The sequence below is a fragment of the Armigeres subalbatus genome, chromosome 3 (genome assembly GCF_024139115.2).
Source record: "Armigeres subalbatus isolate Guangzhou_Male chromosome 3, GZ_Asu_2, whole genome shotgun sequence".
Lineage (NCBI taxonomy): Eukaryota > Metazoa > Arthropoda > Insecta > Diptera > Culicidae > Armigeres > Armigeres subalbatus.
This window is the reverse complement of record NC_085141.1, coordinates 364,284,060-364,300,213: the sequence shown is the minus strand read 5'-3', so window position 1 is coordinate 364,300,213 and position 16,154 is coordinate 364,284,060. Positions and strand designations below refer to the sequence as shown.

General features: G+C 38.8%; 1 protein-coding gene and 1 pseudogene across 1 annotated transcript; one reads left to right on the top strand and one right to left on the bottom strand.

Moving 5' to 3' along the window:
• Positions 1-16,154, bottom strand: part of LOC134222868 (mucin-2-like) — a 552,473-nt pseudogene that overhangs the window by 346,919 nt on the left and 189,400 nt on the right.
• Positions 4,597-6,032, top strand: LOC134223461 (uncharacterized). The gene is made up of 2 exons (XM_062702607.1): positions 4,597-4,663; positions 4,735-6,032. Exon 2 carries the CDS (start codon positions 4,736-4,738, stop codon positions 5,957-5,959), a length of 1,224 nt encoding a protein of 407 aa, XP_062558591.1. The 5' UTR covers positions 4,597-4,663; position 4,735; the 3' UTR covers positions 5,960-6,032.

Sequence of the window (16,154 nt, the reverse complement as noted above, 5' to 3'; positions counted from 1 at the left end):
CATGCATAAGTTCGAAGGGGTACCTCTCAAGAGAAAGGTTGAGAACCGCTGCCCTAGTGCAAACATAGTATTATGCTTCTCGTCTATCGTCGTTAATTATCAATTGAGACGAAATCTGCAATCCTTGTTATGCACCCGAACACATCGTTCTATGATGGCGAGGTTATGTTTTCATCTGTGGAATGCGGAACTGCTTTATCAGTTTTGGAACCACAATGGATTGATATAAATGTAAAATATGTAGATTTTGTCGCAATTGCAACAGCTTAATTGACAAACGATCAAGTAATTGCATGGAAGAAAAAGTGAGGAAACGGACTACCATGGAAAAGTTTATGAAATGAGAAGTTTATACACATGTTCTATAGAAAAAAAAATTATTTCTTGGAATCAAAATTGAATATATATAACACCCCTACTTCAGTCCCTCCCATTCCAGCTTCATTCATGTTTCTTCAAATAATTATAGTTTTTATGAATATAATTGTAATATATTTATTTCACTCTTAAATCATTTCACAGATTTCGCTGAATTTTGCTTCGATTCACCAAAAAATCAACAACAGATTTGCTCGGTCATTATTTCATCGATTTTCTGCGGTATTTTCCTTTGTTCAACTGTCAAAACCACCAAAAATCTGTAAAAATATTTACCGAACAATTCTGCTGTTGACTTTTCGGTGAAATTTCACAGAAATCTGCGATTTATTTAAAGTGTGTTGAATTCATGAATTTAATTTACAAGCCTGTAGTCAAATTTCAATTTACAAAACAGCCCCTTCAACCCCCTCCCACATCCTATATAACGTCTCATATTGTTAAAATAACCACATTGTATATTATAATATTGAAATTGAAAAATTGAAGTTCAAAAATGTCTAAGAAAAAAAATACTCCGCATAATCGAGTCTAAAATTCCGGATAATCGAACCCCGGATAATCGAGTCTCCGGATAATGGGGAAGGGCCGTTTAGCCGAATACCGTTCGGCCGAATGCCATTTGGTCGAAGACCACTAGGCCGAAATACCATTTGGCCGAAAATCATTTGACCGAAATGGTCATATAGCCGAATAGGTCATTTGGCCGAAAAGGTCATTTGGCCGAATAGGACATTTGGCTGAATGTGACATTTGGCCGAATGAGACATTTGGCCGAATGGGACATTTAGCGGAATGGAACATTTAGCGGAATGGAACATTTGACTGAATGGGACATTTGGCGGAATGGGAAATTTGGCCGAATGGGATATTTGACCGAATGGGACGTTTGGTCGAATGGGACATTTGGCCGAATGGGATATTTGGCGGAATAGGACAATCGGCCAAACAGAACAGAAGTCTTACTACTCACTTCTCATGTTTCAAAGTGAAAAGTGAGAAATGAGGAGTGAAAAGTGAGACGTCTCAATTCTTACTCCTCATTACTCACTGCTCACTGTAAAAAGTAAGAAGCGCGAAGTGAGTAATGATACGTCTCACTACTCGCTCCGCCCTACTCACTTTTTACAGTGAGAAGTGAGAAATGAGAAATGAGAATTGAGACGTCTCACTACTCATTCCTCATTTCTCACTTTTCACAGAGAGAATTCAATCGTCTCATTTTTTACTACTTATTCCCCACTTAAAATGTGGGGTGAAATTATTACTGGGGTGAAATTATTACTCACTTCTCACTTCTTACAGTTAAAAGTGAGAAACAAGGGGTGTTAAGTGAGACGTCTCAATTGCAAAAAAGTGAAAAGTGAGAAGTGAGTATTGAGAATCCTGTCTTGTTCGGCCAAATGTCCTACTCGACCAAATGACCTATTAGGCTAAATGTCCTGTTTGGCCAAATGTTCTATTGGGCCGAATGATCTATTCGGCCAAATATCATATTCGGCCAAATGTCCTATTCGGCCGGATGATCCGTTCGGCCAAATGACTTTTGGCCGGATGACCCGTTCGGCCAAATGACTTTCAGCCGGATGACCCGTTTGGCCAAATTCAAACAAAATTTACCCTGGTTTAGGAGCTGACTTTCACCTCGCGGAAATGGGACAGAAAAGTAGGCTTCAATGGACCACCACCAAGTACTTTTTCGATTTTGCGCCCCCCATTTTAGTGTGAAAATTTGAGAAATTTAGTAACATTATTATATGAGTTGGTTAAAGAATATCGGCATTAAGAGAATAACTACTTTAATTAGTTTGAGATTATGATTAGTTAGGTAGATTTTATTGTGGTTTATAAGTCATAGCGTTAGTATTTTTCTGTCATTCAGAAGTCACAAAAATAATTTCACGTAATTTTTTATTAAATGGCGAACAATCGATCGAATCTGAATGATCTATAATTAGGCCTGTCTTGGTACAGTGATCACCACGTCACTATCCAAGCCGCTCCTGGGTGGACGTTAGGCAGAATAACAGCGATTTCAACAATGCTTGTTCTCTCATAAGGCCCTCTGCTAATCTTCAGTTTCTATTCATTTCACACTTGCCGCTCGCTTTCGGTGTCAATCGAATCTGTATCTTCATTACTTTCATGTACTCTCTTTCGTTTTGAGTAGTATAATTATCACCGAAAAAAGCCAATAAATTAATTTCGACTGAATGATCTATGCCGAATACATCATAACAGCTACTAGAGCTCGATACTCGCTAGAAAGTCGCTTACCGTCACCTAACAATTTGCAATCCGAATTAAATCTGGCTTCAAGAGGAAGATTGTTGGTCGGGGGTACTCAACATCCTTTTATAGAGACTCTAGCCACCCACTTGATCCCTCGAAATAAAAAATTATTTTGGTATTTACAATTTCGATCAACTCATCAGCAATTCGAATCTCTTCTACGAATTTTGAAGTTGCGACTACGTTCGCACCCACCGCAAGTATGTAAAAACTCGCTTCTCTTGAAGAAAACAAAAATCAATGTAACACGAGGCCACTAATGAATTTTACTATCCAGCCGGGTTCCTCTTCAGTAACAGTTTGGCCGTCTAGAGTTCCAAGACAGGGGCTGATCCTGTCGAAATCAGGCTCGTCCAATGGGCGCTTTAATCAGGTATTGCATGAGCAAAGGTCTCTTCTCACCCAACAATCCCCGAACGAACGCTGGGCAACATCAGCCGTCTCCTACCGAAAATTTAGTACAATTAGATGCTGAGATTCAAAACTATGTACAGATGTATGTAAAACAGTTATTACCCAAGTAACATTTTAAGTTTTATAACGCTCTGAAGACCATAATTTACTCCACAAGAGAACAAAACCAAAATGTTACTAGGGTAACTCTTCAACCAGAACGGCCAATCATTCGAGATACCGTTGTTAACAACTTGGCTCAGCAAATAGCCGAAGTGGGTATTTATGAAATATCTAGAATCTTTTGGAAGCCATATAATGAATCCCGAAGGACAGAGGAGCCTATTAGACTTTCTTCGCCCTTGCGTCTCCACCGCTCAGGCTATCAGAATGTGGCTTCGGTAAATAGAACATAACGCGGACAGAATACGGCTCATCCAGCATTTCAAGACACATTACGCAATTCTTGGCCAAGCTTCCACCTCACTTCTGAACCGGTTGATCCGTCTAGTGCTAGGCAGACAACCCAATGAAGCCAACTTAGCATCCAACTAGCCGCAGGTACTCCAACATGGAATCAGTTGGACCGGGGATTATACACGCCATTCCGAAGGGAAAGGGCCGTTTGCCCGAATACTGCTCGTCTGAATGTCACTTGGCCGAAAGTTGATTGACAAAACATACTATTTACACAGTGGTTAAAATCGTGTTTTTAGCGCGTTTATTTAATAGTACCTTTATTATGTGATTTAGCGTAATGGCGTCTTCGAGACATTTTATTAGTAAGTCGACGCGCTTCTTTGGAGGTATTCAGCCTTATGACCAATCCCCCTAAAGGTGAGATGAAAGTTATTTTTTTCCACTTTACAACATGGAAGGTACACGTCCTCGTTAGAATTGTAGCAAAGGTTCTCCTGAAAAGCTTCGTCGAAGACACGAGATTCGTAATTTCATTACTTTTGAAGATTTATCGATTTTTATGCCAAAAAGTTTTAAGCATGTTCGATGTATAACCATACATGCATATAAAGACGCATGGTGCATTGGTTCATCAGCTCCTTGTGATGGGTGGTTGATTTCTACCTTGCATAGTAGGAAATGGTTTTTGATGAAACATACCTTACATTCGCTTACAACTTTACAGTTCAGGTAATAACTTAAAGTTCATTACTTGTACTTTGTTATCCGTATCAGATTGACTGCCACAATTTGCCCGTTATCAAGTAGCAATAAAATCAAATATGACTAAAAATCCAATAAAACTGTTAAAACTTTTTTTATTTTTTAAGTTTTTAAGTCACAATAGCCACCAAACCGTATCTTTATATTATCTATTGCAGATTGCTTTCAAATATAAATTTTCAGTGCACTTCAGGTATCACACTATTTTTCTGTGCATTCCTGGTTGCTGAATTAATTTTGATTAAATCTTCAATAAATAAACTTTTTGTACCACATTTATTTAATTTTCCGTGTAACTGGCAACCTTGCTCAAATTTATGATGTCAATAAGAAGAAGAAACAAAACAACAACAATACCGTTTCTCATCGCCCGCAATCAACAGCAACTGCAGTTTCATTGTTTTGGATCGTTTTGCAGGTAAATTTGAGTAAAATTGAGAAAAAATACTTGATATTTCTTTTATTATTGATGATTCTTCTATCTTTTAGCATGATGGAGGATGGAGAAGGCTACACTGACCGAGACACCGGTAGCAGCTATGAGGAATCGGTGCATCAAGCTGAAAATGGTGTGGCTTTGGAGGATTCCGACAAATATATAATCGAAGCACTTGACGATGATCCTCAGGAATACGTGCATCAAAACGAAAATGATGTGGATTTGGAGGATTATGAGAAATACACAATTGAAGCGCTTGACGATGCTCCCATGGTTAATCCTTTAGATGACGATGACGAGACAGATGGTCCTAGTCTCAGAGACGACGTAAACGATGAGCAGACGAATCATGATGCTAAGCGCAGTCGAAAAAACAACTTGTCCCTATCCGCCTCCTTCTTCAAGCGTCGATTTGTTGGCGAAACATCCGGCAGCCTCATAGCATCGCAAACTATTTCGGGTGATTCAGTCGACGAAATATTGAGGAGCGTATGGACTATTGTCAAACCGATGATATGCCGTGAAGTAATCTTTGTTATGGAGAAAGGAAACCAAATACCAACATGGGGCGAAAGCGACCCGACCTACGACGATATGGGAAAATTCATATATATGCAAAACCATCAAAATCGAAGACGTGTCGATATCATCCAGATTAGTAGTAAGCTTCTTATTAGCTGGCGAGGAAAAGTTATTCGGGTTCATGTGCATATTTATTCTACGGCTGTATTCTGCAAACAACTGTGGGATTTGGTGGACAAGCAGATGGTGAAATTTCAGCAAACGGACCGAGCAGGTGCGCCCAGTAATCAGTCCCTGTCTCAACTGGCAGATGAGCTTCGAGAACTTCATGGCAAACATTTCACTGGACACGCAAGCTCGTGGAAACTGTGGGCAAACTACATCCACACCACACCCGCGCATGAACGAGAGCGAAAAAAAACTGAGCTACCTCCACTTTCCATAATAAAGTTCTTTCGATCTGTTCCTACTTCGGAAGCTGTACAGCTTGAATGCTCTCGCCAGGGATTGTCTGTTGCTACTACCATCAACGATGCGTTTGCTGCAGAGCTTTCGACATTGGAGGAAGAAGCGGATCAAATCATATCTCTAGGACAGCGATTGAAGCACCGTATCAGCGCACTGCGAACACGATCGTCCATCAACTCAAGCCTAGTTTCAGCGTTCCAGGAGGCTCACAGACCAGAAGAAAACGAAATAAGTTGTTCTCTTGTAGATAACATTTCGGATATGGTTGATGTGGATCACATGTAACAGTGAAAAGTTAATCTATGATGATTTTTGTACCTGAAGGGTTATATTCCAATAAAGTTAAGTAAATAGTATATATTGATTATTTTGTTTCAAATCCAAATAAAATCCTCTTATTCGTTACGAACCTGATTCTCATTTTGGGTCATTCCAATCGACGGATCGAAGACACCGCCTGGTAAATAGCCACAATGTTTATAAATGTTACTGCAATTGTACTTTTCGAGAGCCATGAATGTTTCAAGAGCTAATAGAGAAAGTTTTTCGTTCTTATTTTCAACGTAAGCTTTTCTAATTCGCGATTTTGTCATTCCAAATACCAATTCCACGGGATTGAAGAATGGGCAATACGGTGGCAAAAACACTGGAAGAATTCCAATTGAGCGGAGATAAAGAATTATATTGGGGTCACAGTGGATCCGTGCCCCGTCCATAATCCACACCGAATTGTACCCTGGATATCGCTGTACTTTTTCATTCTTTAAAGCAAATTCGCGACAGCAATCAAAGTATATTTGCCTGGTGAAAGTTCCCTCAGTTTCGAATGTATCTAAGACACCGTTCATACCCAGGAAACATAAGTATGACGCTCTAGGGCGACGCACAAATTCTCCACGATACACTAGCCGTTTTCCCTTTGGTCCATAGCCCCTGTTTCTCAAAATACCCTTGCTATCTATCGACACTTCATCAAGAAACACAAGATGATAAAGGTCCCAGTCGAACGAGCTCATTTCTGAGCAGAAACGAAGAATTTCATGCTCTTTAATTTGAATGGCCCTACGTTCTAGCGCTTGCCACGAAAGTCCTTCGGCATGCAAAATTCTGCAAATGCTGGATCCACTGATTTTAATCCGGAACTGCTGGTAGAAAAAGTCTCTGCATTCCTCAAGGTAAAGAACTGGCTTTTCTTGGTATAAAGCCACGATCCATTGTCTATGTTTCGCGCTGAACTTCCGGAATACTTGTTCCCGCTGCTTAGATGACAGTAAACCGTTTGCTTCGTAGGATTCAATCCAACTTCCGATGGTCGATTTGCTCTTTCGGTAGATAACCGCAAGCTGGGTCCGATTTATCCCAAGGAAATAGTAGTCGTAGAGGCAATGGTATTTTGTGTTCGTGCTGGCATGCTTATGCTCAACATTCTGCAGAATTACGTTGTCCATTATTCGGTGTCGAAAGAGGATTTCAACTTGTAAATATTATACAATACGGGGAACTGAAAACAGAATTGAAAATCACAACCGATGAAAAATATTTATAAATAAACAACAGAGATGAACCAGACCATCAACCAGCAGCTGTTTGATTTTGACAGTTCTCGATGTCAAAATTCTGGCAGATCAAAGCGTCACACTTTTGATCACACTTTTGTTCTGTCACACTTTCAAACTGTGCAGTTCGATTTGGTGGGAACAGCGCAATAAAACTTTCTAGAACATGCTAAAAACGTAGAAATTCAAGTGAAAAAGATATGATGAAAAAACATTTATGAGAGGTTATCGGCATGAAACGTAAAAAAAAACTCCAAAAGTAACGGAATTACAAACTTGGTGTCTTCTACAAAGTATTTCAGGAGAACCTTTGCTACAACTTTTATGAAGAATCAAACCTTTTATATTGTAAAGTGGAAAAATTAAATTCTTCATCTCACTTTTAAGGAGATTGATCAGTAAGCTGAATACCTCCAAAGAAGCGCATTAACTTACTAATAAAATGTCTCGAAGACACCATTACCAAATATATTATATTAACAATATGGTTCACTTCGAGCTTTTCCATACAACGAAATGGCGAACCATTTGCCGGTGATAACAACATCATCTAGCGAGCAAAGAGGAATCTAAACATGTTTTCTTCTTGTTTATTCTAGCAAATCCCATGGCGACGATGGCGACAGTCATGCAGCTGAAAAGATGACATTCGAAGGTATAGGGATGCCCATACTTTTTGAATAAATCGATCATCAAATGATCGATTTTCCTCGTTTTAATAAAGTTTTACGATAATATAGAGAAAAACAAATTATGCTTCATATAGTAATAGTAGAAGCTGCTCCGACGTGGAAATGCTTGCTGCGCTGGTTTTCTACCCACAGCTGCTAGCATCTGGGTGTATATGTATATGCGCGGGGAGCTAGCAATTTGTATGGCGAAAGCATAACAAGCGGGTTATCAAACTGTCGGAACTTGTGGTTTAAAAAATGTGGTTTTACAGGACGGTGTTAGCTAAACCCAAAATAATCTTCCCATCATATCTACGTGAAAAACAACGTTTTTCACAGCACTATTCACGTACCAATTAAATGATTTAAAGGTCGAGGCACTTAATTTCACTCAATCGGCTAGCACTAGTGTGTCACATGAAGGTTACGTGACTGTTTTATTGCTTTCATGACTGATCTAAATAAGATTGTTTTTCTTTTACTTTATCGAAAATTAGAAATATAACACCAAATTCTTCACCGGTTTTTATTTCAGAATTGAAAATCCAAACATAAATATGTACATCTTTGTCTTTAAACTCAAATGAGTGACATAAAATCCATTATAGCACTCATTTGGATGCTATAATGAAAAACCAACATCAGATCAGTAGTTACATGACTACATTTTGCTGAATCAGCTTGGGTAATGATGGCCATGACATCAGAATTTTCCAAAGGCAAGTTCATCTATCGCTTCATGGCTTGTCGAGCTACGCATTGTGGTACGATAACATGGAATATGACAGTTCTTTGCAGCAACATGATTTATTGGTAAGAATGATCATTTGAAGTAAATCAGTTCGTACCGTTTTGTTACAGATTTATCATATTAGAGCCCATTTTCCGTCATTGCAAAAAATAGCGTGTGTAACTCGTTGCAAAACTAATTTTTTTCAGCACTATTAGTATTTATCCAACTCGACAAGCCTGGTTGGATAAACGTATATCTCGATATCAATTCGTACAACTCGTTATTAACGTACAAAAAGTTATCAAAATAGTGGTTTGTGCAATAAGTTGCAAAACGATGATTTTTTCAGCAGAAGTCGTACGTTTATCGAACGAAGCTTGCCGAGTTGGATAAAAACTACGAGTGCTGAAAAAATCGAGTTTTGCAAACGCTTTTTTTTGCAATGACGAAAAATGGACTCTAAATATGACAAATCTGTACCAATATTATACTTGTACATGTCCAATTCCTTCTAGAATTTACTCAACAAGGTCATTGCCGTGCCACATTGTATAATTCGATGAACCGTGAAGCGATATTGATATTGACATTTGCATTAGACAAGTGAAAAAGGCATGACGGCGCATGTCATTTGTAGTCAAGCGTAAAATAAGCACATGGAAGAATGGCAAAAATGTGCAGTAAACTTTATGCGTCAAACAAATACATTTGGTTTTCAGCTGTTTTTAGATGCGTGACTGAAAAACAATTACATATTTTATGTTTTGCAGTCTAAAATTATTTACAATATTTACACATTTCAGTTAAAGCTAACTCAAATAATATTTACCATAATTACCATTAGATCTTTAAGATTTTTTTTTTTTTTTTTTTTATCTTTATTAAAGAGACTTTCAGCCCGACGCTGGCTCGTCTCCGCTAAATCTTTAAGATTACGCCATTTATTATATGATAATTGGTATTTCGTATTGAAGAGGCCGTTTGCAACATGATATTCAATTCATTTTGGGCTGTCAAAAGAAAGCTTTTCAAACAATATAATGAAGATTTCAGTATACTAATTATTGTAAGATAAGTTTTTCTGATAGGAAACCGAGCTAGAAACGCATGTGAAATGCAGAGAGAAATCCAGTAAGACTCGACTGTCAAGCACTTTGCCATCTCGTTCTCCCAGGGATTATATTCTTTCTATGTTATTTTTTTGTAGCAAGCGGTCATGATCTCTCTGTGCATAGATGGTAGAATTCATATTTGAAGACAGAGTCTTGGAAGTGTAAAGAAATTACTCTGATTGACATGGTTCTGTAGAAAACATTTCAAGTCATATGACATAATGAAGAGGAGATTCTTTATATTCCACCAATTGGATTGGATTCCATTGGATTCCACCAATTCAATATGAATTGATAATATTTGAATTAAATTACTATATAAAGTCAATGTGGCGGACCACAACAAAATATTGTTCGAACATATTACATTAACGTAGTAAATAAATAAAACGAATAACAGTTAAGTTGAGTTTTAGTTTTTCAAGCTATTATCAGTTATTACAATATTAATTAAAGAACATACTGTTGTGGAATTTCCAGGCGAACCAGAATAAATACACATAATCAAATGGTATAAATATTAGCAAAAGCATAGTCCAAACCAGTGTTTTTACGTTATTTGGCTACTAATGAAAGTGTGGTATCTCACAATGGTGTATATTAGCCCTTAAATGCGCAATGTTGTTTTAAAACAACAAACCGAAAATACGTTTGATGTTAATAATTTTAATGGTAGTTTACGCTAAAAATACTTTCGACGTTTTCTAAAAAAATCGCCTTGCGCTTTTAAGGGTAAGTATCTATTATCTTCATTTACAAATTCTCTCAGAAGTACTTTAAGTATCTTCGACCTACGTTGGGTTCTTTTTGAGCTTATTGAAAAAAGCGGGTAAACAGAAAACGTGACCTTCCAATTTCCATCTTGTATTTTTAATCCACCCTCGTTAGTTCTACAAACCCGTTTTACGCAAAATTCTCAATAAGGTTTTCTACCCAACTGTAAAATCTTAGCTGGAATAATTCCTCATTCTATATAAATTTAAATGCTTTCCAAATGTTATATTTAAGCTCTCCTTCAACGTATCTTGCTAAATTTACTTTCAACCAGATTCAACCAAAAAAAAACAACAAAATGCGGATTAAATAGTGACAAATTTCAACTAATTTTAGATACGTATAATAAGCCATGCAGGCAACTTGCTGTTTGTCTCAGACAATTCATTGACTTCTTTAATGTCAAATTTCCCAAAAAATCATGACGCCTGCAGTCAAATGAGCAAACAGCAACATGGTGTGCGAAACAGAGAGCGAGTAGGTACAATGCGAGAAGAATGTAAACTTCCACAGCAACCTCGTATAGTTCTCCAACTGCTTCAGCGTGCGTCAATTTCGATATGGTGCACCGGCTTGGTCCCGCCGGATACAGTTCAACAAGCTATATCAAATTTATTATACATTTCCACAAAAATATGCCTACCACACTTCTGCTACAACATTTGATTTTCCGTTTGCATTCGATTAAACATAATCGATTAAGTTTGCAAAAGAAACATCAAGCATCCCTATTTTTTTCATGATGACATTTTGAAGTGTGTGTAAAACGATCGTCATATTTTGGGTAGTTCGATTTACGTGTGTATCGATCCTTTCGGACGCGAGTTGGCGCCACATGTGGTGTCGCCAAAATTTCGTGAGAGTGAATCACATTGTTAATATAGTATATTTGCCATTACGCTAAATTGAATAATAAAGGTACTATTAAATAAACGCGCTCAAAACATGATTTTAGCCACTGTGCATTAGGCCGAAAGTCACTTGGCCGAAATGGTCATATAGCCGAATAGGTCATTTGGCCGAATAGATCATTTGGTCGAATAGGTCATTTGGCCGAACAGGTCAGTTGGAAGGTGAGAAATTAGGAGTGAAAAGTGAGACGTCTCACTTCTCACTATTTATTCTCCACTTCTCACTGTAAAAAAGGAGTTGTTCGAAGTGGGTTGTAAGACATCTCACTATTCACTTCGCGCTTCTCACTTTTTACAATGAGAAATCTCATTTCTCACTGTAAAAAGTGAGAAGCACGAAGTGAGTAGTGAGACGTCTCACTACCCACTACGCCCTACTCACTTTTCACAGTGAGAAGTGAGATATGAGACGTCTCACTTTTCACTGTGAAAAGCGGGTAGCACGAAGATAAAAGTTAGTAAAGAAATGAGCAGTGAGACAAGAGACGTCTCACATCTTACTCCTCATTTCTCACTTCCTACTGCGAAAAGTGAGTAGTGCAAAGTGGGTAGTGAGCCATCTCACTACTTACTTCGCGCTTCTCACTTTTACGATGAGAATTAAGAAATGAAAAGTGAGAAGAAACGTCTCACTACTCACTCCTCATTTCTCACTTCTCACTGTAAAAAGTGAGAAGCGCGAAGTATGTAGTAAGACGTCTCACTACCCACTTCGCACAACTCACTTTCCCAGTGAGAAGTTAGAATTTAGTAGTGGGAAGGGAGACGTCTCAATTTTCACTACTCATTTCTCCCTTTTCAAAAGACCTATTCAGCCAAATAATCTATTCGGTCAAATAATCATTTCGGTCAAATGTCCTACTCGACCAAATGTTGTATTCGGCCAAATGTCCTATTCGGCCAAATGGCTTCCGGCCGATTAAACTTGCTAATTTTTTTTTTTTGAATTTCTTTGGAAGGCGATACCGAGTGTTTTCGAGCGTTTGGGCCAAGCCTTACACACACCCTTAGGCGAGAGTGTCTGGCTGGAGTCGGAACGTGCGACTGAAACCATCCCTTCTAGAAAAGCCGCTTAACCTGCAGGCGTTGTGAAACCAAACCGTCCGTTACATTTTGACAAAGTCGGCATGTTTTCCTTGCTCGAAGGCGTTCTGGAGAGCATTCGCTCAACTAGCGAAGTGTTCCATACCCGGGGCGGAAGGAGTATTGACGGAAACACAATCTTCCATCAGCTTCAAGCTTCTCTAGGAGCCGGCGGTTGACCAGTCTTTTGACGACCTTGGACAGTGGTCAACAAAATCGGCCGCTGTTGAAAGGCATCTTTAGAGGAAACGTAGTAGAATTCAGATGGTGAGATTGAGCCATCACTAATCCGGGAAGGTTTATTTAGACTTGGTTGACCAAATCGAGCAACAGGATTTTGACAGAGGTGAGAAGGTGCTTCATCATAGGGCAACAGATCCCTTCTGGGCCTGTTGATTTCTCTTTCCTCCTAAAGAGGGTAAAGGACAGTTCGGCGGTAGTGAAGGGTTGGTGTGTTACTGTGTTGTTATTATCTGGGCTGGACCTAATTGACGGAATGTTATTTCGATCACACGGCATTATCGTTAGGTTTGATTTGAAATGGATTATCTTGACAAATTGGCCTATTCTGTTCGGCCTGACGACATTCCGTCGCTTCCGGCCAAATTGCATTTTCAGTTAAATGATATTGCGATCATATGGTCCATGCGGCCATACGACATATTCAGCATGTTCGGCGTATTGTCTTTCGGCCCAATATTGCAATGTTTTGTTTGGTTAAATGACATATTCGGCTTAACATCTTTGAGTCAAACGACTCTCGGCCAAACGACCGTACCTCCTTTTTGAAGAAACTTGGAAGGATTATAAACATTATTTTGATAATCAGAAAATAATTTTGCGATTCCCACAAGAATACTGAAATTGGAAACATATCGATTTAGTAAGCTGCCCATAAACCGTAAGATTTAACGTTTTGGATATCATTATGATTTTAAAGATAACTAGCTGACCCGGCGAACTTTGTCTCGCCAAAGATCGATCAATTTTCTGATACAATTTTTTGCATCCACAATAATAATTAATAATTTCTCATTTTTTTTACAACTTTGTTTTATATAAAGATGGTCAAAATTAAAAATTCCATGCAAATTGTACAAAAAACCGTTTCATCTAAAGATTGAGTTTTGATTTTCAAAACATTCCAATTTCATCTTAACATTTTTCCTCGTGAAAAGAAGAAGGAAACGAATATAAATTGGCAAAAATTGGGCTGTCTATTCTGGAGTGATGCGCGGACGCACAAACGCCAACTTTGTTTTATATATATAAAAAAACAAAATAAGAAGAGAAGATTATGGAATCTGATGAAGGTTTTCCCGGAGTTTGAGGAAATTCTACAGATGATTATAATTTTTTTTGTCGAATTCTCTGGATTTTGAGCTAAAGTTCTAAAATCCTCTCAGGAACCTCTCAGTTCTTTTCATTTTTCAAACAAACCTTCAGCTCTTTACGATATTGAAAAATCCCCGTATGCAAATTCTAAAAATCTTGAAATTCATCCAACAAAATTCCAATATTGGCAATTCTATGGTTTCATTCTGCAATAACAATGTTCTCTGAAGATTAGGAAATCCTTACGACCCTTTTGAGGTAACACTGTGATTCTTTTGGAAGCTAATTTTGTATATTTGACATTTTTCAATTCCGGAGGTGAGCCAGCCAAGGGCTAAAAGCCCCTAATGAAGATACTAAAACAAAGCATTTTTCAATAGGATATTGCAGGTTCATGTTTGCATCATAGTATAAAAACCAAGTAGCCATAATTGTATTTGGCTTTTTTCTAGGGAAATTATTTGTCAACCGCATCAGGCGTTAACTCGCAAACGGAAATACGGTCCCGAAGTCGGAAAATTATTCGAATGAATGCTAATATCAATTTAACAATGCTAATAACAATTTACTAAATCCTCTTAACATGAATCAAATTTTCCAACAAAGGTGACCCAATGATATTCAACAGCCGATTGATACTCAATCGAAGATGTATATTTTGCATAGGTTGAAATAAACATTTCTTCTTCTTCTTCTTCTTATTGGCATTACATCCCCATACTGGGACAGAGCCGCCTCGCAGCTTAGTGTTCATTAGTCACTTCCACAGTTATTAACTGCGAGGTTTCTAAGCCAGGTTACCATTTTTGCATTCGTATATCATGAGACTAGCACGATGATGCTTTTATGCCCAGGGAAGTCGAGACAATTTCCAATCCGAAAATTGCCTAGACCGGCACCGGGAATCGAACCCAGCCACCCTCAGCATGGTCTTGCTTCACGTCTTTCCGCACGGCTAAGGAGGAAATAATCATTTATAAACCTGAAAATTACATTAAATTGTCTATATCCAAGCACTGGAATATGAAATTGAATTCGAATATGAAATCACATATTATAAAGCTGACACCTAGAGTCGAGTATCAGTTCTATAATAAGTCACACTGACGACTCTCAGAGTCACTTATTTGAGTAAAGTAGCAATGACTTTGACCAGGTTGCATTATTGTTTCCTGTCATCAATGTCTTCTGAAACTTAAATCATTCTTTAACCTTTAACATGGCTTCATATGCATGGCAAGCAATTCCTCTCACAAGAACACGTCCTATCTATGCCCTGAAATAATGAAACCAGGACCATCCAGTACAAAAAATTAATCTTCCTTCTTTGTTGAGAAGTACCTACCGAAACGATATCATTCCACACTTCATAAACTTCTTCCCATAGGACCACCTTCTATGCCACTCCTACAAAATCATTTACCGCAAACAAAGTAGCAGGTAATACCATATCAGCATAATCACCGTCGGTCATTCTGTGCTGGTCAGTTTGAATAAAGGAACAAATGGACACCAACCACACCAACAGGCCCCCACTCCCCAAATACCGAACAGAGAACAAGCTTTCGTTTGGTCAATTCCGATCCGATGCCTCGTGGACCCTCTGGTGAGCTCTCCATCACTCCGTTTGCCATAAGACGATGATACGATTTCCAATTACGACCCGGTAGTTTCCATAACAATTTCAAACAACCTTGCCGCTCTTCCCAATGCTGATTGCTTCACCAGCAGCAGGTGAACAGAACTCAATCCAATTCCCGAAGCTACTCCATTGCGGCCCCATTAGATTGCCCGGACGCTATATAGTGTTTATCGGAAGTAATAAGTGTTCGATTGTTTTACCAGTTGCAGTTACGGAGCCCACTTGTCTACCCGCCTGGCAGGTAATCGTAATGATTGGTTGGAAATGGTTAACAATGTGTGAGCACGAATGGGACATGTGGGACGAAGGGCTTTGTGTGACACGAGATAGGAAACCACGGGATCAAGTTTCCATCCCTATCGATGGATACGGTATGCTGTCCGTACCTTTGCTTGGGAGGGTGTATTAAGACTTCGTTTCTCTTGCGAGAAGGGCAGATAACGATATGGTGAATTGAAAAGCAGCTAACTTACCGGTGTGGTCGTCGGTGGGGTGGCCTTAATGCTGGGAATGGTCGGGGTGTAGACCGGGGTCTTCTTGAGGTTCGATTCGAAGCGGTTCGGTACTCTCGAACCAGTGGACGACTGCGAACGTTTGAGCTGGGGGGCGGGTGTTGGGTTGTGAAATAGGCAGTCAGTGGTGAAGCAGGTGGGATGTTGCGAG

Bases quoted from the DNA above. Each gene is read 5' to 3' on its own strand.
- LOC134223461 (XM_062702607.1), top strand. From the start codon at position 4,736: ATGATGGAGGATGGAGAAGGCTACACTGACCGAGACACCGGTAGCAGC.